Here is a 25,791-nt window from a genome sequence, read left to right on the forward strand (position 1 = left end):
TGGATACCAACTAAGTTACCCTCCAAGCTCTTCTTGCCTTTTGATGTTGTTTGAATACAAATTAAAGCATCAATGCACCACAAAACTCATGCCTCATTGACAGTGGCAACACTCAATCTTGAAGCCATCAACAACACAAGCAACATGTAAACATGATCATAACTAATTAAAAGTCTAGTGTGCATGCCCGTTTGCAAAGCTTAGACACATCCACATTAAATATACAATAGTTACCCTCCAACATCCTAACACTTGACCGACAAATATTAGAGTATATAAACACAACTTTTCAACCAAAAAAAAAGTATCCAAAGATTGTCACTTGTGCTTCATGGTTAATCTTGAGCATAATCTATACACTGTTACAAAGCTTAGATAGACGTTCATATGCATTGCAACTACTTAACAATCATAGAGTCAATGCTACAACTAAATGCATCACCGAGCCACTCCACTCACAATTTTATAAATGGAAGCTACAATCCCAAGTGCTCAACTTTGGCAAGTCATACTTACAACAATGTAGGAGTTCAATTTCCATCATTCCTTAATGATCTAAGAGTAGGAGATTCATACGAGGCACATTTCAAACTTTACAAATCCAAGCATATATAAGAGCATCAAAACACTTCACAAAAATAGTCCTCCAAAGCTCTTTAAAATAACTACTAGCACACTTACTACAAGAACAATTTCAACCTCAAGCTCATCCACAAATTACCACTATCATAGCTTCACCTTGTCCCTACAAATTTTTTAGCTTCTTTCCCATTTCTCACTATTGGTCTCTTGAAGAACTTACACCTCTACACATTTGGGCCTCTTCAACTTGCCACAATGCCCATATTTGACTATTGGCCAATTACATGAACATTTGGGCATGTGCTATATGAGTCATAGCAAGCCATCGTATGATTAGGCCATAACAAAGATTTTGTTCTTGTGAGTGTTAATCCTTCTTTAAGATAGCTGTACTGCAGTGCATCAATAGTTGAAATAATATGGCTCGGACGTGTTTTATTTGAGTTCCATCAAACTATCATATAATTAGGTCATAACAGAGATTAGGTTCTTAAAAGTGCAATTCATTCTTTAGGAATACATTTCAAAATCTTACATATTCTTATCATGTATATGTATACAATAAATTTTAAGCTCTTATGATTTTCTACTATTCACATTCAAGCCTATGCGCTATACAAAAACTTTTGAAGTACTAGTAATAGAAAGAGTTGCAGTACAGGAGAGAGAGAGAGAGAGAGAGAGAGAGAGAGAGAGAGAGAGATTGTGTGTTCCTATGTACACGTGGATCATGTATCGTGGACTTTTAAACACATGGAGATGATTAATGAGAGCATCCAGTTCTTAGGCAGAAGGGTTTGTATTGTGCAATAGTCGAGAGCTGTTTGAGGCTTGCTCATTGTAACAAGTGGGCAACTTTTGTAGGCCTTACTGCTATTAAAAAGTGTATTTGTATTCAAGATCTGATTGAGATCAGATCATGGTGGTGGGAAGTGGGCAACTTTCGTGCAAAATGTTCTTTCACAAGGAGAGGAAGCGTGTCAAAGAATACGTCCATTTGCATTCCAAAACATCCTCTGCCTGGGTCCCAGCAAAACAGGTGGAGAAAGTGTGTGCATGCCCGTGCGCACGCGCACAGCAAACAAGCGCAACTAATTTGTAGGTTGAAAAGGTGGTGACCAGATCAGATGGTCTGGTGTTCAATTCCTGCACCGGTACAATCTAGTGATAGTTATAGAAAAGAGAGTACTACTGATGGTTATAGAAAAGGGAGATTTGAACCCAGGTTGATTAAACACATGGCTTACCACTAGGGTAGCCCACTAGAAGAGCTGGAAAAAGAGAGAGAGAGAGAGAGAGAGAGAGAGAGAGAGAGAGAGAGAGCTTACAACTAGCATTCTGAATCATGCGTATCACAAAAAAGTTGTAACTCTAAATACAGCAGGAACATTTCCCCCTGAAATACACCTGCACATGGATTAAGAATATAGCATCTTTGAACCTCAAGATACTGAACAAGGCATGGACAATACATGATCAATGGTAATCAAGACCAATTAAATGTTTCCATGTGGTAGCCCCCTTTGACAAAGGATTTCTTGCTCTACAAGTTGAGCTTTTCCTTTAAGAGCTTGCAACTGTATATGATACCCATCTGACTGACTACCAAAGCATAAATCCTGTACTCTTGGCAGTATGTGGAGCACTTTGCACTTCAAAAATAAATCTGGAGCCCGAACTAGAATTCTGCTGAGTGCTCACATGTTGTACAAGTTTTTAGACATACATAGAGGATCATTCAACCATCATAATCTCCTCCAGAAAATCTTTCTTCTGAATAAAATACTGCAGTAACAGTGTTGCCCCCAAACTTCCTTCCATTCAAAGTTGCCTGTGCCTTGGCTGCTTCTTTGGGATCATTGTATTCCAAGAAGACCTGAATACATTCCCGACATCATCACACAATTATAAGACTACCACACCTATAAAAGCAAGCTATTTCAACATACCTTCCCAAGTCCAGGTACATTTTCTCCACCTGGTTTGGGTCGAGGGATTACAAGGCTTGTGAGGGTACCTGTAGAGATGTTTTCGTGAAACAGCTTTTTTCACAAACAAGGAGTTCAAAACAGCTCTATCTATAACAGTTTTATTTACAAGCACCACCCTTGAAATCTGGTAAGCCTGCTCACCATATTTCCCACATTCTTCTTTCATGTCATCATATATCTCTTCAAACTCCTCATCCTCCCTCAACTCATCTGGCGTCACCACCTATACCATTGTTTGTATTAGTAACAATTTGAAAACATAGTGGATGTTAAACTATGAAAAAAAGTAGTTTCACCACTCATTATACAAATGTATTTTAGCAATTTGATCATTAACAGCATCTTTTTTATAATAACATTTAAGAAATTATATACTGGTTACTAAATCCTATCATGAATTGTCAGCACTAATAATCACTTATCATTGTCCCCCGGAAGCTTTGTTGATTGGCAAATGTAAAAAAGGTAAGCAGCATTTGTGCAGATATGGATTACCTGAGATAAACAAACCACTTTAGAAGGTGGTACTTCTGGGTCGGCTGTGCCAGACATCATACCCTGCATCAGCCCTGTTGGAAAACCTGGCATTAAACCTGGAAACCCACCAAGTCCTAGTGCAGCACCACCATTCACAAGGGCTAGTTTCTGCAGTCAAATATTACCAGTCAATCATGTACTAAAAAGTTGGAAACATCAAGTGCATTTAGGACAAAGAAAGAAAAATAGGTTTCTCAAATGGATATTTCAAGAGAGTACCTGCATACTTATTTGCTGCTGGGCTTGTGCTAAAACATTTGCCTGATCTGGTTTCGGCTGACCGCTGCTTAAATAAGGCAAAATATAGGCAGTGTCACATGGGAAATTGTGCAACTTGAAAAGCTTATTCCAATGACAGCAAATTCAACAAATTTGCATCACGTATTTCTCTCGATACCTCGCTGTAGCTCGGCGAACTGTCAGTGTTTTGTCACCCATTTTCAGACCATTAAGTGCTGCACAGGCCACATCAGTGACAGCAGGATCCTATCATAAGACCAAAGAGTCACATACATATTCTAGTCTACCTACCTATTGTTTGGTCCTTGACAATCAATTTATGTTACTGACTCTTGAAACAGAAAGATTGAATCATTAAACAGTATTCACTTGCCTGGTATACACAAAAGCCATAACCTTTGGAGTTGCCCGTTTCTTGATCTTTAACTAGGTCAAAGCCACGAAGTGGCCTGAATGGTGAAGAAAGAAATGTGTCAGTGAAATATCCAACTAGCCTGCCCTACAATCATAGTTGTTAGGTACGAAAGATACAAAAGGTATGGTACGATAAAATATGGTACTAAATGGTACCTTAAGATTTTATAAGGTACGGTACGATATTAGTACGGAAAAAAAACTTGATTATTTTGGACTAAAGATAATAGAATAGATATTTCAAGTCTAAATAGCAATGCTATTAGAGTATATAAGATGAGTACTTGAGGGTAACATGCCGAAACCTAATGTTGCATGCGCAACATGCACTACTGCTCTCTACAACTTATAACTACATAGATGGGAGTGGATACATCATACATGCATGATCATACAAATAAGAGAAGTGTGGGCTTGAGAGAGAGAAGGTTGAGAGAAATTGTTTGAATCTCAAATAACCTAATCTCATGGGAGAATCATATTAATATAAGGAGCATTTAGCTCGTCCCAAAGTGCACTTCGAATGGGAAAGATGTATCCATTAAGTTGGTACCTTATGGTACTAACACGTAAGGTACGGTACCTAAAGTATGGTATAGTATGAAACCCTTTGTGAGTGGTACTAGTGCAACTATGCCTACAATTGTAATGAGTCTTTCAGATTTGAAATATTTTTCAAATTTGCTGAGTCAATATAAAAACTTTCATATCGTATTAGATTACCCTTTCATCAACAATTGTTGTTGTAAAGGCTTCTAAACTAACCAAACTTTGTTATCTCAATGTATGGACTTCCATAGGCTTATGAAGCATGCAATATTCAAGATGATGTAATATTATATTCCATATGAAATGAAGGGAATCAAACTAACACACAATAGAGCTATGGAGCTTGTAAGCTCAGACAGCCCTACGTCTAATATATGTTGGGAATAAAGGCCTCGAACCTTTAAATGTGCTCGGGTGTGAACACACCCTTAGCACTTACTTACACATATATATCTATCTAAAAACCCAAAGGTACACACTCGTCATTGTACCTTTAAACGTGCTCACTCTCTACTCTGCTCTATCTCACTCTCTCTGTCTCTCACTGCGCGTAACAACTGACTCTCAATCTCCGTGCCTAACCCGTCACTACAAACTGGTATCAGAGCGATGGTTACAAGGTTCGTGTTTCCAAGGAGTGTGAAGTCACAAGACTGACAGAAGTCCACTCAACAAGTGAGGCAAAGTGGGTCACATGCAAACGACATGTGTAGCATAGGTTGTCCAGAAGACCAGCAGGCAGTCGTCTAGAGGACCAGCAGCGCCAAGCAAGCAGGTCAAGTAGAAGACTAACGACACAAGCAATAGTTGGTGACTAGCATGCGGGTCCAACGCGTGACGGGGGCAGCAGCCGGCGCCTAACGGGCAACGACTAACAACCAACAGGGCAAAACCAGCAGGGCGAAACCAGCGGACGCTGACGACATGCGATGGCAAGCACGTGATGGACTGGAACCGCAATGGGGCTCACGGCGCATGACTAACGGGTCAACGGACCTGTCATCAAATTTTTTCTCTTCAAAATCTTTTGAAATTCCCCCCTCTAACCAAGGTTCGCACGCGCAAGCACAAAATCTCAGATCTGTGCAAAATTGAGCTAGACATTTGGGGCTTTTCTCGAATTTGCGGATCTCAACACAAAATTGGACAATCTTACTTAAAAATTGCAAAGTCGGTGCACACTTTCCTGGGAATTTTGGAGTTTTTCACATTTTAATGAAATTCTTTCAATTTCACTAAAATTAGTGCACGTAGGACTTGGAAAATTTGGGGGTTTGTCCAAATTTGGCACAAGCAAGATGCAATAGTGATATTTGTCTCAAAAATTGCAAGAATTTTGAGACATTTTGTCCCCGACATTTGGGGCTCTTCATGTACATGCACAAATTGGGCTGAAATTTATCCAATTTCTCGACATTGATGCACATTGGACCCCATGCAATTTGGGGATTTTGCAGTTTGGGCAAAATTTGTGCAGCATTTGGTAATTTTATGTACATGCATGTTCAATTCCGTGCAACTTGGACATCAACACTTTGGGGGTTTTGTTGAAATTGCTCTATTTTGGTAGAATTGGCCTATTCTATGCATGACATAGAAAATGCAGATGTGTGGTTGATGCTTTGAGCACAAAAATTTTGGGGCTTTTGATCGTTCGTGTCAAATTTTATGCCCGTGGGTACATGTACAACAGAAATTGCAGCTAAAAATTGGGATTTCTCATGTAATGTGATGCATATGCCCTTGGAACAGCTGTAATCAGCTATGGAATGCTGTAGCACATGATTTGGTGTTTCTGAAAATTTAATTACAGATCTGAAATATGTGCTTCCAAGTGGTCATTTATTGCTGGTTGGTACTTGTTTGTGCCGTGGTCACTTGGGTGACAGTTTTGGGCCTGCATTTGCTGTTTTTTGGTCACTTTTGAGTTGAGAATCATGGCTAGCAGCAATGACAGCAATAATCTAATGCACATAAAGAAGCTTGAAGGAGCACATAACTTTGCAGTTTGGTAAAAGCAGTGCTACAATATCTTGTTACAAAAAAAGCAGGCAAAGCCGATCAAGACACAAGGGGCAAAGCCCGCAGATATGGAGCAGGACGATTGGGATGAGTTAAATGAGCTTGCACGCTTAGCCATCGAGCTATCGATTTCTGGTGCCTTGTTGTTTAACATCGAAGGTTTGGATTCTGCATATGCTATATGGACTCTACTAGAAGAACTGTATGCACAGAAAAGTCCTGCAAGCTAAGTGTAAAAGCTTATGGATTTGCGTATGAAAGAGGGTACAGCAATGTCTACTCACTTGAGTGAGTTTAACTCCATTTTCAGCCAACTGATTCCCTTGAAATTCATGATTAATGAGGAATTTAAGGCTACTTTCTTGCTTTGCACTCTACCAGAGAGTTGGGATATATTTAGGACTGCTATGAGCAATTCTAATGTGATCCTTTTGTATGCTGATGTAGAGAGTGCTCTATTCATGGAAGAAATGAATTGGCAAAACAATGCATCCAGTAAGTCTTCCAGTGCTTTGTATACTAGGGGCAAATCACAGCAAAAGGGGAAATCTAATAGCAAGGGACGCAGTAAATCACGTGGCAAAGATATTGAATGCCACCATTGTTGTAAAAAGGGTCACTTTAAACATGATTGCTACAAATGGAAGAAAGAGAAAGGAAAAGGCAAGAAGACAGATGATAGAAAGAAAGAAAAGAAAGACAGTCAGCCTAAGAGAAGCAATGTAAAAATTGAAGAGATGAATGTAGTCACTCATGACAGTGATAGTGGGAATGACATACTCTTTGTCTCTTCACACTTTACTGCACATGCTTTACATGCCTTGTCTTCGTTATGCTGATTTTGAGCATTGTGATCATTGTATTTATGGCAAACATGCACAGATGTCTCATAAAAAGTCTCTTTTGCTGAAATATTTTCCTCTAGAGTTAGTACATTCAGATGTTTGTCAGATGCCAAGATTATCTTTGGGGGGAAAGAGATATTTTGTCACCTTTGTTGATGATGCTACAAGGAAGGTATGGGTTTATCCTATTCGTAGCAAGGATGAAGTGCTTGACAAGTTTAAAAATTTCTTGGCATTGGCTGAAAATCAAACAGATAAGACACTTAAATGTCTTCGCTCTGACAATGGTCGGGAATATGTGTCCAAGGCCGTTCAAGCATTTTGTGACAGCAAAGGGATAAAGAGAGAGCTCACTGCCCCTCATAATATGGAGCTGCAGAGCGTATGAATCGAACCATACAGGATAAGGTTCGTATGATGCTATCTCATGCCGCACTACCTCATGGTTTTTGGGTAGAGGCCGTTATGACAGTTGTTCACTTAATTAATCGGTCACCAAACAAGTCTTTTTGGGGGGGATTCCCCCAAGAAGCCTGGTCGGGCAAGCCACCTTCATATGCTCATCTGAAAGTGTTTGGTTGCGAGGCTTTTGTGCACATTTGTAAAGAAAAACGCAGCAAACTAGCCAAAGTCCTGTAAATGCATTTTCCTAGGATATGGTAACGAGAGTGAAATGGGGTATAGATTGTGGGGTTCCGAGAAAAGGAAAGTAGTACACAGCAATGATGTTATATTCTGGGAAGATTACATGCATAAACAGCCCGAAAAGACTGAGAAGGTCCGTAGGGTTGTATTCCGGGAAGAAATACATTTTGGACAGCAAAATGTGCCCGTTGCAGAGTAGCAAATACCTGTTGTAAATGAACCTGTAAATGCAGAAAATGATGCTGGAAATGATCAGCCAGCTATTGCCCATGATAATGAACCACCACATGTGCAAGAACAGCCAGGACAGCAAGCTGTTAATGCTGATTTACAGGTTGAAATACCAAGACAGCATGCTGAAAATGAAAACTTGCAAGTACAGCCAGCAAACAATGATAATTGGGTTAGGATATCGTCTAGAGCTACTAGACAACCTGACAGATTTGTTCCTGGGGCAAACAATGTGGCTGATTATGTCATGTTGACAGACTGTGGTGAACCATCTTGCTTCAAGGAAGCAATGGACAGACAGGACAACAAGAAATGGTACAAAGCCATGTTGTCAGAGATGGAATCTCTTGAGAAAAATGGCACTTGGGACTTGGTGCAGTTGCCTAAAGAACAGAAAACACTTCCATGCAAATGGGTTTACAAGATTAAGGTCACTTCTGGTTCCTCACCAAAGTAAAAAGCAAGATTGGTTACAAAGGGGTACAAGTAGGAGCATGGAATTGACTTTGATGAGATTTTCTCTCCTATAGTCAAGATGACTACATTGAGAACCATTTTGGGCTTGGTTGCAATTGAAGATATGGAACTCATACAAATGGATGTAAAGACTGCATTTTTACATAGTGATCTACATAAAGACATATATATGCAGCAGCCTGAAGGGTTTGTTGAAAAAGGGAAAGAGAATATCGTATGTAAACTCAAAAGGAGTTTGCATGGGCTGAAACAAGCACCCAAAGAATGGTATCACAAGTTTGATACATTTATGCAATCTCAAGGCTTTCATAGAAGGCAAGTGGATCATTGCTTGTACAACAAGAAGACAACAGATGGCAACCTAATTATCTTGGTTTTGTATGTAGATGACATGCTAATTGTTGGCAAGGATACTCATGCCTTGAACTCATTGAAGCAAAGTCTTCATGGCAGCTTTGACATGAAGTATCTTGGTGATGCCAATCACATTCTTGGCATGCGAATACTCAGAGATAGGTTGAAAGGATTATTCTATCTATCTCAGCAAGAGTATATCTCCAAGGTTTTAAAGCGTTTCAATATGGAAGGGAGGGAAAACGATTGGGGTTCCATTGCCTCCATATGTGAAACTCAATGCAAAGGACAGCCCTACATAAGGCTGGAATGACCAAGATACCATATGCTTCAATTGTTGGCAGTTTGATGTATGCTATGGTTGCTACACGTCCTGACATTTCCTTTGCAGTGGAAGTGGTTAGCAGATACATGGCAACCCCTGGCAAGAAGCATTGGGATGCAGTGAAAGGTATTATGCGATATCTCAAAGGCACAAAGGAGTTGTGCATCTGCCTTGGAAAGCAAAAGGCATTTGTTGTTGGCTTTACGGATGCACACTATGCTCGTCATGCGAACTACAAAAAGTCCACTTCTGGATATGTATTTACTTTCACAGGAGGAGCAGTCTCTTGGATCTCCAAGCTACAAATGTGTGTTGCATTGTCTACTACAAAGACAAAGTATGTGGCTGCCATTGAGGCATGCAAGGAGGCTTTATGGCTTTCACGTCTAGTGGGAGAGCTTGGTATCACAAAGTTACATGTTCTCCATTGTGATAGTCAGAGTGCTATCATGCTAGCACGAAATCCTATCTGTCATGAAAAGACAAAGCGCATACACTTCATTAGAGATGTACTTGACAACAAGATCATTGAGCTTGTCAAAGTGTATACATATGATAACCTTGCAGACCTTCTCACGAAGGGTCTTCCAGCAGAGCGGTTTGCTCATTGCCAACAAACAATAGGAGTTGGATAGATATATGTATCTCAACTTTGTACATACCTAGACTTAGCTGATTCTTTTCTCCTCTTAAGGCACATTGCCTTTAGGTGGAAGGTGAACACACCCTTAGCACTTGTACTTACACATATATATCTATCTAAAAACCTAAAGATATACACTTGTCATTGTACATTTAAACGCGCTCACTCTCTCTATCTCTCACTGCGCGTAACGACAGACTGTCTCAATCTCCATGCCTAACCCATCACTACAATATATGGGAGAACATTGCAAGAAATGTGTGCAAGCGTATACATCATCACGCGCAAAACAAACAGCATCAGCAAAACAATAACCAATAGAGACTGACCTAAGCTCACAAACTAGGCATTGACCTTGTGATATTCACTCTTGCTGGTTAACTTTGTGAATATTCAATCTTCAAGAGATCTAGCCAAAGCTTAGTTCCAAGCAACCAAGTTTGTTACATCCTTGGACATCTGATGGGCATCAAGATTATTAGTTATATCCAATATACAGGACTAAGTCCCATTAGTGCACATCATTGTGCGATCACCACACTTGGACTTCAAGCCCAATGGTCATCACATATGTACACTAGGATGGTGTGGGCTGGTGACATGGAATGCTAGCCTCGAGATACATTTTGGCCCAATACGTTGTTGAGCCCATGCTCAAGGGTGAGTCCATTTTGGTTGTACAAGCATGGTTGTTATCCAACATTTGTGCTCAAAGAGGTGTGGGGATTTTTTATGCCTAGATCTTTGGACATGTGTCAACAATCTAGGCTTTGAAAGCTACACTCAATGCCCACGGCAAAACATGATTGGCAATTGGAAGGCTCAGCACCCACATGTACGCAACATTAAATTTATGTGCATCCATCTAAATATCCAAAGATGTAATGAGGCTGACATGGCAATGCAACATAAGTGCTAATGAGGCAGCACATGGCACTACCCAAAATTGACAAATTCTAACACCCCTTGCAGTACCAATGTGATGAAGTACAATGATGATTAATCATCAAAAGGTAATAAGTTCAAGGACTTTCGAAAAGCCTCGAACTTCTTGCATGGTAATGTTTTGGTGAAAATATCTACAACATTTTCCTATGGGAGTACATACATCAAGCTAATCTCTCTTGCATTGAATCTCTCTCTGATATAATGGTAATGCATCTCAATGTGTTTCATGTGAGCATGAGACACACGATTTTCTCCTACTGCAATAGCACTCTAGCTATTGGAAAGAAAGGGTGTAAAAGCCTCCAATGGTAAATGTAGATCAGCTAATAATTTGCGCAACCATACACACTCCACTATTGCCGTAAAGACTGCCATGTACTTAGCCTCACAAGATGAAGTAGCCATTGAAGGTTGTCTCTTACTTAGCCATGAAATGCATAAGCGGCCTAGAACGAAACAGTGTCCACTAGTAGACTACCTAGTGTATCCATCACCAATCCAATCTAAATCACTATAAGCTTGTAGATACAAGTCTCTTCCCTTGGGAAATTGTAATGCATATGACTGAGTGTCTTGTAATACTTGAAGATCTGCTTGAAAGCTTGCCAATGTATAATCCATAGACTGTGCATATACCTGCTCACCTAAGATAGTGCATATTGAATGTCAAGGCGTGTGTTGCAAAGATAAAATAAGACAGCCAACAACCTGGCTGAAAACATAACATCAAACATCTCTTCACCATCATGCATGGACAACTTTAAGCCTGGCTCTATAGGAGTGCATATAGGTTTGCAATCTAGCATGTTAAACCTATGTAAAGGCCTCTCCACATACTGTGACTATGACATGATGATGCTATGCTAATTTAGGTGAATTGTATCCCCAAATAGTAGTGTAGGTTGCCCATATCTGACATAGCAAATGCATGTTTCAACTCAGCCTTGAAATCTGCAATTTTATCCTCTTTAGGTCCAATGAGTAACATGTCCATCCACATAAACAATGATAATCAACAAGTTCCCCCCTTCATTCTTAATATATAGAGTGGGAGCAATTGGACTATTTTTTGAGCCCTTTGATGGCCAAATAAACATCAATTTTAGAGTACCATGCACAAGGAGCCTATTTGAGACCATAAAGAGCCTTGTGCAACCTGCAAACCATGTGTTCTTTTTCCTTAATCACGAAGTTCAAACCTTGGAGGTTGTGACATATAAACATCCTCCTGTAAATCCACATTCAAAAAAGCTGTCTTAATGTCTAGCCGATGTATTTTCCAGCCATAATTTGCAACCATAAATCATACATCTCACCATACTCATACGAAATGTGGGAGCAAAGGTTTCCTCATCATCTATGCCCTTCTTTTGTGCATAGCTTTTTGCTACCAACCTTGCTTTGTATCTATCAATAGTGCCATAAGCCTTGCATTTGAGTTTAAAAAACCCATTGCATGCCATAGCCTTCTAACTAGGTTGTAAATCCGTAAGTCCCATACAAAGTTGGTGGCGATAGAGTCTAACTTTTCCTACATGGACTACATCCAATGTACATCTTGCTGAGCTCATATTACATAAACATATCCTCATCGCAATCATCTACTTTCGCAAAATCCGCTACATGGGCCCTCTACATCTTATGTTGCACACCTAGCATTCCTTCTAGTGCACTGAGGTAAGGGAGCATCCATTTTACTCTCCTAGAGAGTGCATAACAACCATCCAAGGACCATTTCAGCTGCATTTGCAGCAGCCTTTTCATGCTCTACCGCATCTTCCATTGCATGAGGCAAATCATCATCATAATCCTGCTGTTCGGAAGTATGTAGCACAGCAACAGCTTGCTGCAATATGTCTATCCGGCCATTTACAACAAGCATGGACTCCAAGAAAAGTAGCAAAAGACCCTCAAAGACATTACCAATGTCATGAGTGACTGGCATCCCAAACTGATGATGTGAAAATGCAGCATTTTCAACAAATATGACATCCTCCTGACTAACAAAAACTTTCTTTGTGCATGGATCATACAAGCGATAGCCCTTGCTCTCAGAACTGTAACAAATAAATATGCATTTTATAGCCTCGTCATCAAGCTTTCCACGAAGCTCTTTTGGAGCATGTGCATAGGCTATGCATCCAAACACCTAGAAGTAATCAACTTTAGGTTTCTTGCCATGCCAAGCTTCAAACGGTGTGATCATCTTCAGTGATTTAGTGGGTGCACGATTTGATACATGATTCGCACACTAAAGGCCTTCTAGCTAAAACTTATGTAGCAGCCCCTTGCTTTTCAACATACAACAAGTCATCTCCATAAGTGTCTGATTTTCCCTTTCAACAACACCATTTTGCTAAGGTGTCATTCTTACAATGGCTTGATGCGTAATGCCATTGTCAAGCAAATATGTCTCGAAAGCACAAGACATGTACTCCCCCCTCCTATCCGCACAAAATGTTTGCACTCCCAAGCCAGTTTCAGCCTCAAGCTTTGCAACAAGATATTCAAAATGCATAAGCACATCAGATTTTGCTTTCAGCCCAAATACCCACGTATAACAAGAGTAGTCATCAATAAAGGTGACAAAAGAAAGATGACCCCCAAGTCTATGTGTCCTCATGGGACCACAAACATCGGAGTGGATAAGCTGCATTTTCTGGATAGTATGCAACAGCACCATCCTTCTTGAAAGAAAACCTATGCGTTTTTCCCAAAATGCATCCCTTACATGCATTAGAAGGTGGAGTCTCCACTAGAGGCAATGCATCTACTATCTCACGCCTCTAAAGGACCATCAGACCACCACGAGCATTGCCATCGTCAATTTGAACCAAAAAGCTTAGAGTCTAGACTCCATAATCAAAAGTTATAGCCATTTTAGTGATCGCGGGTTTACCAGATAGTACCTAAAAATTGTAGGTAGCAAGGCTAAAAGTACAAAAAACGAGGATCTATACCACAAATCAAGGACTCACTGGTTGAGAACTCTCAAGGGGTCATCCAAAGTCCCTTGGTATTTTGCATTCTTATTGTGGACTATGAACCTCCCTCTTGGCTAGTGTCTCTTGGCTGGCTTGATAGGTTCAACTCTAAACCCCTCTTAGACTAGATCGATGAGGAGTTGATGTTGTGGGGGATTTCTTTGGCTTTGAGCTCATGGAGACTTACTAAAAATTGCAAGTTGATTGCTGCCTTTGCTTGCTGCCAAAGTCTTGTCAAAGTCGTTTGTGGACTCATAGACATCCTCTAATGGATGGAGGGAGTAGTGCAACACCTCAATCTAATACTTTGGCCTCGTGGCAATATTAGAGGTCTGCACAAGACCTTGTTCTAGTACTCTAGCAGCAATCCAAACAAAAAACATATATAGAGGAGTGTTTACAAATCCTCCAAGGCCTTTGTTTTACAAAAAAGAAACTTAAACTTATATATATGTTCAAGGACTTCTATTCCATGTCAAGCTTAAGTAACTTGCGAAAGCTCTCAATTTGATCTACCCATGCCTCAAACACCGGATGTAACATCGCCTACCAAACAAACAGCTTCTCCTCAAGCATGATTTGTAGTTGTCAAATGTGCTACATGTCATTTAATTTATATAAATCAAAGTGTGCCGTCCACTTGGCCAATCATGAGTTGATGCTACTCGCATCGCATTCTTGCTTCTTCACTTTTAAGCAATCTATATGGAACTAAGATGCAACATACGCATGATTGCGGACATAAGTGGAGAATGGAAAGCTTTGCTTCTAGATTATGCCATTGTGTACACTCAAGATCAAAAAAAGTCAATTGAATGTTATGTGTATTGATTGGGTTTGCTCACAATAGGACCTCTCAAATGGAGATGCATTGTGAGCAGTGAAGTTGAGAAGAACTAGTATTGAACAATGAGAATGGTGTGAGAGTAAAAGCAACCATGAGAGAGAGCGATAAAGAAACAGTTTACTATTATGATTTGCTTGATGCACAAGAGGAGAGAGTAAAGAGAGAGGCAGCTTATAAACTATTGTAATGCTGAATAATCATATTGATGGATAGAGAAAATGTGACTTAAACTGCAAAACGCGTTTTGCCATTTTCTTTTAGTTTATAAGAGCATGGGTAGTTCTAGCCAGTTGCAACCTGCCCACTTATACTTTTAAGTCAAATGTAGCTCATATTGTTTGGAGGTGCCTCAAACCCACAAACATATCCCTTTTGACATAGGGCTACATGGTCAAAACTCCCACCACCACTATGTAGAGTTTGCACATCACCACCATCCACGATCAATTGTTGCCAATTGTCGAATTCGCTCACCAAGCTGGAGGTGACCACCTTAAGGACCCTTGCTTGCTATGGCATCCTCTAATCATTGCCACAATCTCATCATGCTATCACACCTCCCCCTCATGATGGCTATGCCTTGCACCAATTAGCCACACATTCGTGACCAATATGACAACTCTCTCTCCCTCTCCCTCTCACATCAGAACAATTGCTGAGTTGGAAATTGTGAATCTTAGCATAACAAATTTGAGAGCAAGAAGATGGAGTATGTACAAGAGGGGAGATAGGTCTCAAAAAGTTTGTATAGTGTGATCCCATCTATGGTGCAAAAGAGTGGCTTCTTCACCATGGCAGGAAGTGAAACCATCCAATGTTAGTTGTCATACCCTTGAAAACTGAAAATGTTATCAGTAACTCGGGTGTTAAGCATTGTCATAACTCAATAAGAGCTCATAACCTTTTAGTCAAATGCATAGATTCTACTTTAGACTATTTTCCTTGGAGATTAGAAGACATCTAGAAGTGTGCACTAGAGTTGGCTAATGATGATTGGTCACAAGTTATGGTGGACCCACATAATAGGTTAGAATGAACATAAGAAACACTTGCAACTTCATGATCGAGTGAGTGCCTACGATAGGAACTTACATATAGCTGAGCTAGTTAACACTTGTGTTGGCTAGATCCATTAGAATAGATAATTATAACTAATAAGATTACATGATCATGAAAATTTTATGCAATGCAAACATGTCAGTTGAAGGTTTGAATACATACATTTTTACATTAAACAGTTAGACCAAGATTCTAATATTGTTTTTGTAATGTACTCAAAAAGAGCCTCCCTTAATATCCATGTTGGGGGTCCTTTACATTAGGAGCCTTAGAATGGTATACATCTGTTAATTCTAAAAATAGGAAAGATGTTTTGCAGAAAGAATTTCTTTTAGTGTTACTAAATTTGATTGTCTCTATTCTTGAAAGTTTTCACTCAAATCACGAAAGGCACAAACAGGAGACATGCCTTTCTATGCTAAATTAGGTTCTCTCTATTCTTGTAAAAAAACCCATAAAGAAGAGAAGTGTGAGGACACTTGTTATTCAAGCTTTCAAGTGTACCTCTACTTGATCCACTTTATACCATACCACTAGACTTATCTCGTGTGGCTCCACTTTCCCTCTTTGCACTTGAGAGTTTCTTTCTTATGACTTATCTCATGTTGCTCCACTTTCCGTCTTTGCACTTGAGCATTTCTTTCTTATGGACGGGGTTCACTTTTATCTCACTCTATATCAAGTCTACTTGCCAGGATCTCAATTTCCCAATTCTCTCACTACTGTTTTTTCAGCAGACATATAAATTCGTTTTATAAATTCGTTTCATAGACCTCTTTTTTGAGTTCTCCTCCATTTTAGGATCATGAAGAAACCGTGCTAAGGTATTACTGTCCAACCTTGAAAAAAGGGTGCGTTGTTGCATCCTAGTACAGTGAATGTGATGCATATGTATCTTTTTATATTTTGCATAATCTTGTGAGAAATGCAGGTGCACAGAGCGACAGAGACAGATAAACAGCCTGTGAAACAGGCTGGAATGGATCAACCAGCTGAGGAACATGTCCCTGAGTTGAATGCAGTGTACAGATGGCATGAGCAGGTAAAGACGTGTCACACAGCACAGTAAGTTGCTTTCCAGGCTGCAGAATGAGCCGCCCAGTAAAAGGGTACCTGCATGTGTGCACAACATAGCATAAATGGGACTATTTACACAAAAATGCCAGCAGAGAATGGCCTGTCCCTGCAAAACTTAAGGGCACCAGGCAGAGAATGACACCGCCCAGCAAAGATGAAGGGTCCTCAGTATGAAACACAGGGTGCAGAGGTGAATTTAAATGTAGCAGGCAGGGGCAGAATTCAGGCCATCCTGTACCTGTTCTTAGCCATAGCTCCAGCTGGGTGGGGCTATGGACAGCTGCTCCTCTTCAACGGCTCCAGCTCCCACCAAGGCTCTGATACCATGTGATAGTGCACAGGGGGAAGGAGAGTGAAGATGGAGAAGAGACTAAATGAAACACAGGGGAGAGAAAGAACCAAACTGATTGATGGCTGAAAGATACAATGCTGCAGCAGTCAGCCCCAACATGCAACACTAAGCATCAGTGCGAGCGTCGGACAGTAAGAGGGGGATGAGAGAGAGTGAGGACTGGCTGAATGATGATTACAGTGGATGAATGAATGAGGGGGGCAAGGCGGGCAGGCTACCAAAAGTTAGGCAAAGTGAGGCCACAATGGGTATACAAGAGGCCAGGCCCAAAATGTGGGTGTCCAGGACAGCATACAATGCCCAAAAAAAAATGCACTGGTGTACCCTCCATCTAAAGTGTCTAAAATGCAAGCTGAGATAACAGAGCTGGAGTGCTATACTATTTTTTTTCTGGAAAAAATGTGGCTACTTGTATTAGTCAAAAGAATTTTACAAGAAGTACATGTGCTCAACAATCTAGCTGGAGCTGACTTAAGGTCACAAAGCAATCAAATATACCAGTTTCTCAAGGTGGTTTGGTGTTAATGGGGGGGAAAGAAGCCATGAGGGAGTATATCGCCACCGAGGGCTGCAGGCCTGCATCGTGAAAAACATGTCTTGGCTGCCCGAGGTGAGCAAGAAGTAATGTTGGAGCTCTTGACCAACCTAGGAATAGCCCCAAAACCTGGTCCAAGCGGCCATGGAGAGAATGGACGATGGATGTCCAGAGCTATGCCAAAGTCGCGTGTACAGAAAAGGCACTCATCGCTCAAAATCAGTTGACAGCGTCTCTTCCAGATGTGCCACACTATGAGCCTCCCAATGACGGATGGGCAATGCATCCAAGCCGACCACAATGCAAAAGCCTATCTCAATGATGAAGATTGTGTCATGCATATTAGCCTAATACTATAACTTGCAAGTGGTGGCCTTGGTTGACCACTTGCAAGATGCACCCTAAGCTAGGCGCCACACAATGGAGAGTACGACAAACTCCTCTCTACACCTACTGAACTGCTTCACATGCCCAAAGGCAATGCTTTGGAGTTTCCAAGCACCGCTATGGGTAATGACTACATGCATTTGGACCAACCAACTCCATAATGCAATGCCCCCATGTGCAATGCAACAAAACAATAGATGTACATGGATGGTTTTTGGGTTGTCATGGTCCCATTTTCAATGACAACACTTTTGTGCCATGGCTCGAAGACAAATTGTTTTCTTACCTTATTCCCAAACATAAGAGTGATACTCGACTCCTTGTTCCCTTCTAGACTTATCCCTTGAAGCGATTTGCAAGACAAAAATACTATGAATTGATCCAATATCTCATTGGTAGTCTCACACACAAGCCAAGTAAAGCACAACACTCTTCGCAGCCTCCAAACAATCCCACAATCATCGCTAGAGGTCTAATGAGAAGGATCCACAATGTTGTGCTTTGCCCAATGCATGTTGTGCAACGGTGTCCAATCCACCTCCTCCTACATCAAAACATGTCTTCCAATCCTAGGTGCATAGGCCAAGGAGTTTTGTGGCTTCTTGGTGACTCTCATGGCCGACCAAAGCCACTCGCTAGGATCCCACTCTAGATCATCTAGAGATCAACTCTCCCAAATCCAAAGGCACCATTCCTGGAACTTAGCCACAAGTACATGTGGGTCCAATTGCTAGGGTCTTCTCTTGGAGGCTGATGACAAATCCTCCTCCAAGGGATGGCGAGCAGATCCTCGTCCTATTGTCCTTTGTCAATTAATTGCCAACCACCAACCTAAACTATGAAAAAATGTCATGTGGAGTACCACCTACGCTTGCACATTGGTGAGAATCGAGCAACCCATAACTCTCCAAGTTGCTCGTGCTCTCTAATGGGAGAATATTGCCACTCTTGTGGGATCGTTGCATCAATCTCCCTTCTCCTAGCCTCAATCTCCCTTTGACATATTGTCACTTGTTATTGCAGAACCTTAAAAGTTGACATCCTATAAACATATTGTCACAACCTAACTGTGCGAGCAGGGCCAACATCCCAACTAGCCCATTTGGTGTGAGCTTTCTCTCTAAGTTATATAATGTCATGGTCACAAACATTAAGGTTCTAGATAACAAGCCAGTTGAATCTCCTCGACAAGTTGGGGACCTCTGTATGAGGGCCTTACACAACCCTTGCCAAACTCGTATCAAGCTTCAAAGGAAAGAGAATCTAGGTAAGCTGATCTATGATGTAGCGAAGATCAACCTTAGGGACGATCTCCTCCCCCCATCTAGGCCAAGCCTACATCTTGAAAGCCCTCTTGAAGGACTTTCCAAGCCTATCCACTTGGGTGAGTCCTCGAACCACAAGACTACCCAATAGGCCTAGACTATGATTCTTTGGATCAATGATCCCCAACTCTCCCTCAGAGCAATGATGGATGATAGTCTCCCTTGCCACCTTGGCACAAGAATCCCTAGATCCATTTGAATCAGCCCAAAGGAAGTTTCATACCAAGCAATGTAGTTCAATCATACATATCGAGAAGAAACACCAAAAGGAAGCAATGTATCAAGTTGTCGCCAAGAGAACCTAATTGACCATTAAGGCCTTGCTTGCTAGAGAGAGGCTGATCATACTCTAGTAGGTCAGCTTCTATCCAATTAAATCAAGTACCAAGAGAACTATTGGACTAGGGTAATGTTACGTCCCACTAGGAACCCAAGGTGTACCTGTCTGTCTAACCCATGCTCACCCATTTGAAACCCAAGTAGATACCCCACTGGCACTAAAACTAAATCTATAAGAAAATCAACCAACTTTCACCAATTGATTTTTGCACTTGCAGCCGTGCAAAACACCCACAGTGCTAATCTCCCTCTCTCCAACATCACATCATGATCCTCAACATAGATAGCCATGTCATCAACATAATTGTTAAGTACAAAAGTTACGATACCGTAGAGTACGATAAAATACAATACTAAATGGTACCTTACGAATTTATAAGGTACGATACAATATTAGTATGCAAAAAAATATTATTACTTTGGACTATAAAAAATACATGTTTAAAGTCAAAATAGCAATGTCATTAAAGTATATAAGATGTATACATGAGGCTAACAAGCTAAGACTTTTATTGCATATGCCACATGCAAAACATGTGCTACAAGTTACCAAGTAGATAGATGGGAGTGCATGCATCATAGGTCGTACATCAATGGTCATACAAGAGGGGCAATTTGTTCATACTAAAGAAGGGTCAACTTTTTCATACTAAAAACGATACGGCAAAAAAAGGGGCATTTTTTTCATACCTAATTGTATAGATATGTACCGTATCGTACCATATTGATCAGTCACTACTATGTACAGAGACAACTACGCTTAGAACTTACATACATTCTTATGGGCCATATTCACACCCCAAATATCAAAACAAAAAAGGTAAAAGAAAGAAGGAGGAAACACTATTGCCACATGTGAGCATGTTAGACATGTCATTCATACGTCTTTGTGCACTTTCTGAAAGCCCAATGTCTCACTAAAGCTCAAATCCTCACATCATTCTCAAAGATCCTGCAAAAGAATACAAATGCACATATGCTCAAGTGCATATGCTTACAGATGCAACAAATCAAGTGATTGGTTATTAGATTAACATGAACCAAAATCGGCTATTTTTCATGGTGGATGAGAAGTACATCACATAGCTTCCTTCATCATTTCAAAGCGAAAGAAAGAAAATAAAATTATGTGCAGAAGGGTTTACCATTTGAATTTACAAGTCTACAAAGAAACTGGATGGAAAATGGATGAGAGGCTCACTTCTTATACCTAAAGGAAGCTTTAAGCACTCTCTATTTTAGAAAAATAAAATACTCCTAAAATTTGAGGATCTCTTGCAATCTCAGCTTAGTAATCCCTCAAAGGGATATAAAACGTAACTATCTTGACCACAATGGGAAAATATCTCATTTTTTAAAGCAGCGCAAATATATACACCACAAACTCTTAACCTACAATGCACATACAAACTTTAAGAATGATCATATCTTATTAATTGTGAGAATGTGAACTAGTAGATCTCACCCACACTACTAGATATTAATCCCTTGCGTCAGAGTACACTACATGTATGCTAATTCTAGCCACAACTTCCCAATCAGTTCATACACTCTAAAAGTGTGCACTATTTTGTTCTAAGCAGTCCACGATAGCATACAACCGCTCACCGATGGCAAGCTCTAAATGCATCAATAATCTTTTAACTTCAAAGTGAAAGAAAGTCATGGTGTTAAATTGTGATAGCCAGCCTCTCGTAGGGAGTGGATTGCCAGTCAATGATTTTGCATCTAAATTTTGTACTAAAGCATTGCAGACAGAAAGGTATTAAGGAAGTGACGGACTGGCTTAGCAACCCAAAAAAATATTGTCGGACGAGACAACTCTATGAGTACCCTTGCTCAAAAAAACAAAAAAAAAAAAAAAACAATCGGAAACATGACATCTGGTTTTAAAATATAGTAGTGATGAGAGATTGCAAAACCAATAAGAAGTATGTCAATTCCCATATAAGAAATCAAAATACAATGATCTTGCACTATCAATTTAGGGACTGTTACCAAGCTATCTGCAAAAACCAAATGACAAGCTACCACTAACAGTTACAATACGATCAGTCAGTCTTAGCATCCTTCACATACAACTTGAACCAAAACAGAAATCACGTATTTCCATATAAAGTTGGAGCTTTTATGCATGGTAATCACCAAATGAGAAACAAACAAAAAATTACAATTTTGCACCATTAGTTTCAGAATTAATAACACTAGCAAAATAGTCAATCAATTCTCAAACCCTTCTTATGCAGACACTCTGAACTAAACAAGATTGTTGAACTGGTTGACTACTTTATCATACCCAAAGGATTCTAACAGTTCCTTGATCTGCACTTCAGTGAGATAGTATGGAAGGCCTCCCACAAACACTCGATCAGGTCCATCTGCACCGCCAATAGCACTGCTAGAAATCCAGAAAAGACAATCCACATAAACAAGCGTACTTGCAGGCAAAGTGAAGCAAAGCCTTACACGAGGCTGCAATTTACCCGGGGGTGAGCCCTACAGCAGCTAGGTTGAGATGTGGACTTGGTTGACTTGGACCAAGGGTGGCAGCTACTGAAGGATTGTAATCAGTGGGGCGTCTAACCCTGACTGAGACACCCTGTTAAAATCGCATTCCATCAGTTGCATTCTGGCTAATCAAAAAGAAGCCAAGACATAAGTTGTACCATCTCTTTCTTAAATCATCGTCACCTCAAACATGATGCCATCAAGGGCCATGGCATTGCTTGCTTCTTCCACTGTGCGCATCTCCACGAATGCAAATTTCTTTTCATGATTTATGTACACATTCACAACAGCATCGCCTAAATTCCAGAAGAAAGGCAAATTAAGTAAGTTGAGAGCAATCATGATGGAGCACAAAATACAAGGAAACAAAATAATTGTTACCTGGCCCAGCAGTGTTGCCACCTATTGCTGCCATAACTTGACTGAAAAAGGTTGCTATGGTCTGTTACATTCCCACCATTGAAATTTACATAAATCCAATGTCAAGTTAAAAGCCCTCAACCAGAAAATGTATAGAAAGTTGAATGTATTATACAATTAGGTCCGTGATAAGCAATGAAGAATCCCTCACATATACAGATGTGATGATAGACGCCACTTCTCATCAAATTACCTGCTCATTTGCCAACGGTGGCAAACCACCAACATAGACTCTCCGTGCATGTCTCGTCGCCTGTGACAGACATTATCTAAATCTTAGCCCAGGAAGAATAGGACCATATACACAACCTTTAAGGAAGACACACAGACAAAAAACTCATCCGGCAAGACATTGACAGCTGAATCTTCAAGAAAACAGGATTGATCAATCTACAGACATGCTAACCTGTTGAGTCATTGACTGCATAGTAACAGCTGGCATGCCACCAAACTATTTCGTAATGGTAAAAAAGGAATGTCAGTAGTACTTCAAACAAAGCAAATAGTCACACTAACAGAATGATCATCACAAGCTGCTAATAAGCAATGGCATGGTTAAACACTTTAACACAGGCATTGCTAGAAAATAAACATTTAAAGAAGTAGCCAACAGATATGCACAACTACCATAGCAGCATTCTATCACAATAAGCTTAGATACGAGCATGTAATCAAAAAAGCTAGACTCTCAGTAGCAACATAGAGAGAAAATCTGCAACAATGACAGAAATTTGTACCTGAGTGCCAGCAGCAAATAACATCCCTGGAAAAACTCCGGGCACTGCCTGTGGCAACCCTGCTAGCTGTCCTGCACTTGAGAAATCCCCATCTCAGCTACAATTTGAAGAGAATCTTACGTTTTATGAAGTATGATTTGTTATATTCAGGATTAAATGCATGCATGATATATGGAGAGTGTCAGAATTAAATTCCACAGTACTTCTGACATTTTCATTCTATCAATCTCAAGATGCATCCAAAAATAACAAAAATGCCAAAGGCTTTTGAGCCATAGCTAATGCGTACAAGCATGTGAAAACCAAAAGAAGATGAAGTTGCAAGGTATATATGATCAAGAATTAACTGACATGAGCTGCTTTTAAGCCTTGTTGCACCTATGAGTCAAGGAAGGAACACCGGTGTAGAGGCAGAAAAGGCTGTATGGCTCGTCGTGCCTTCCGCACTTACAGAATAAGAACAACCAAAACAGACCAAAACAGCCACACAAACACAAGCGCACAAACAAATCATCTTCCTTAGTCTTGATTTTGAGACTTAAAAACACTACAAACCTAGTAAGAATAAACTACAATTATGTTGCCTTTTCAGTGTATGATACCTGGCAATGTTGCACCAGGTACTGCAGCTGTTGGAGGCACCATATCAAAACCACTTGGCTTCTTTGAAGATCTGACAAATACACAAGAGTTAGCCACATATCACTTTAATGCCCAAAAGTACTTTTACAAGAAACCTTGCATAAGCATGTGGAATGTATTTGTTGACCCTTTAAGAAGTTCAAAGAAGAGGCCCAACTTCAAGAATCCAATGCACAAAAGAATCATAAGCCTTGTTACGAATATTATAAACCTTTTTAGCAATGAACTTGTCATTCATGAATCCAAAATGATCATGGCCTACCTTCTTTCTGAGTGTGATGGTGACTTTGATCGTTCCCTTGATCTTCCCCTTGAATAAGATGGAGATCGATGCCTATGCCTTCTCTCTCGATCACGATCACGCTCTCGGTCCCGATCACGGTCTCTGTCATGTTCATAACTATGCCTGCTCAAGCCCAACAAACGTTTTTGTAACTTCTATGATCAATGAGACAAACAAACAACCTAAAGGAGCAACAGACAAGTACTTAATGCAATGTCATAATTACACATGCACACTTGAAGTGTTGGAGAATGAAATCAAGCACAAGATCAAATAAAAAAAGAAGCCTTCAATAAACAAATGTCCATACATGCACGTTTCCAAAGCAATGCAGGAACAATGACGCGGTGCAACAGATATAGACATCGAAGCATGCATATGGACTTACTTCACAGATGCAATTAACCACTTTCTTTGGCAACGAGCACACTGAATAGAACACCAAAATATCAGCATATGTCATGCAAACTGATCTCCATCCACGTCTGTATAATGGACAAGGTCATTGTGGTTGAACAAATGCATACAAAGGGTATACATGCTGCACGCGCATGCACATTTGCATGCATATACATGTACATTACTACACATGCAGTGGTATATACCACCTAGTGTTGGGCTTATGTACATCAGCTCTACCACAATGGAAACAAGTGCTGCTGCACATGTCCCTTAAGACTTTCAATCCTCAAGTTCCTTCAAAATGACATACCCTAATATCCAGAAAGTTCAAATTCAATAAGCATTTACAAAGAAATACCTATCCCGGTCTCGGCCCCGTTCCCGATCATGGCTTCTGTGGCTCCTGCGGTCACTCTCTCTTTCACTCTTATCACCCCGGCTTCTATCATTACCATGTCGACGTTCTCTTTCCTTTTCACGATCCCTTCTATGACTGCTGCGACTCCTTGATTCATGCACCTCCTGAGCACCAAGCTGTGGATACTCGGTTAGAAAGGTGCATGGAACTTAGACAACTGTTGCGAAACAATATCCTTCTGCTACCAGTAAGCACCTCATGTAAAGGAATTTTTAACACAGACACACCTATATCACTTCAGCATTATAATATATCATACATCCGCGGAAAAAAAAACACTCTTGCAAAGCAGCAACCCACACACTTAATTTTTCAACTTTTGCTGCTCATGTCTAGAACTCGCCATTTAAAACCACTTAGCCCACTGTGCTAATAAATCAATTTGAGAAGGAGACTATCAAAGCAATCAATGTGTGCATAAAATAACCTTTGTGCTAAGCACATCAAGAAACTACCCAGTTCTAGAAAGGTGAGGTAAACTAAACCAATTAGGCAGAGCAGATAAAGATTCATTGTTGCCTATTTTAATATCAAGAAGCCAAACACCTGGCTATCATTATCACATCAAAGTGAGTAGTTGGGGCTACAGGCCTGCACTACGGCCAGAGGTCAGCTGCCTTGTGGAGAAATCCAACCACAAAAAAAACCGCTATCACAATCACTGCCCCCCTAC

General features: G+C 40.4%; 1 protein-coding gene across 1 annotated transcript in view; it reads right to left on the reverse strand.

Annotated features, from left to right (window-relative positions):
• Positions 1-1,457: 1,457 nt before the first annotated feature.
• The window catches only part of LOC148018428 (splicing factor U2af large subunit A-like), a 49,055-nt gene continuing 24,721 nt past the window's right edge, over positions 1,458-25,791 (reverse strand). The window contains exons 4-20 of the mRNA XM_087661712.1: positions 25,059-25,234; positions 24,278-24,421; positions 23,976-24,046; positions 23,374-23,444; positions 23,043-23,087; positions 22,830-22,889; positions 22,598-22,658; positions 22,400-22,512; positions 22,192-22,307; positions 22,005-22,106; positions 3,724-3,799; positions 3,508-3,596; positions 3,330-3,396; positions 3,069-3,218; positions 2,715-2,796; positions 2,532-2,599; positions 1,458-2,458 (exon numbers count right to left, since the gene is read on the reverse strand). Of these exons, the coding sequence (XP_087517838.1) occupies positions 2,321-2,458; positions 2,532-2,599; positions 2,715-2,796; positions 3,069-3,218; positions 3,330-3,396; positions 3,508-3,596; positions 3,724-3,799; positions 22,005-22,106; positions 22,192-22,307; positions 22,400-22,512; positions 22,598-22,658; positions 22,830-22,889; positions 23,043-23,087; positions 23,374-23,444; positions 23,976-24,046; positions 24,278-24,421; positions 25,059-25,234 (1,629 nt within the window). The 3' untranslated portion in view covers positions 1,458-2,320. The remainder of the gene's footprint in view (positions 2,459-2,531; positions 2,600-2,714; positions 2,797-3,068; positions 3,219-3,329; positions 3,397-3,507; positions 3,597-3,723; positions 3,800-22,004; positions 22,107-22,191; positions 22,308-22,399; positions 22,513-22,597; positions 22,659-22,829; positions 22,890-23,042; positions 23,088-23,373; positions 23,445-23,975; positions 24,047-24,277; positions 24,422-25,058; positions 25,235-25,791) is intronic.

Source organism: Lygodium microphyllum, chromosome 21, assembly GCF_053477565.2.
Source record: "Lygodium microphyllum isolate KBCC chromosome 21, Lygodium_microphyllum_v1.1.10, whole genome shotgun sequence".
NCBI lineage: Eukaryota > Viridiplantae > Streptophyta > Polypodiopsida > Schizaeales > Lygodiaceae > Lygodium > Lygodium microphyllum.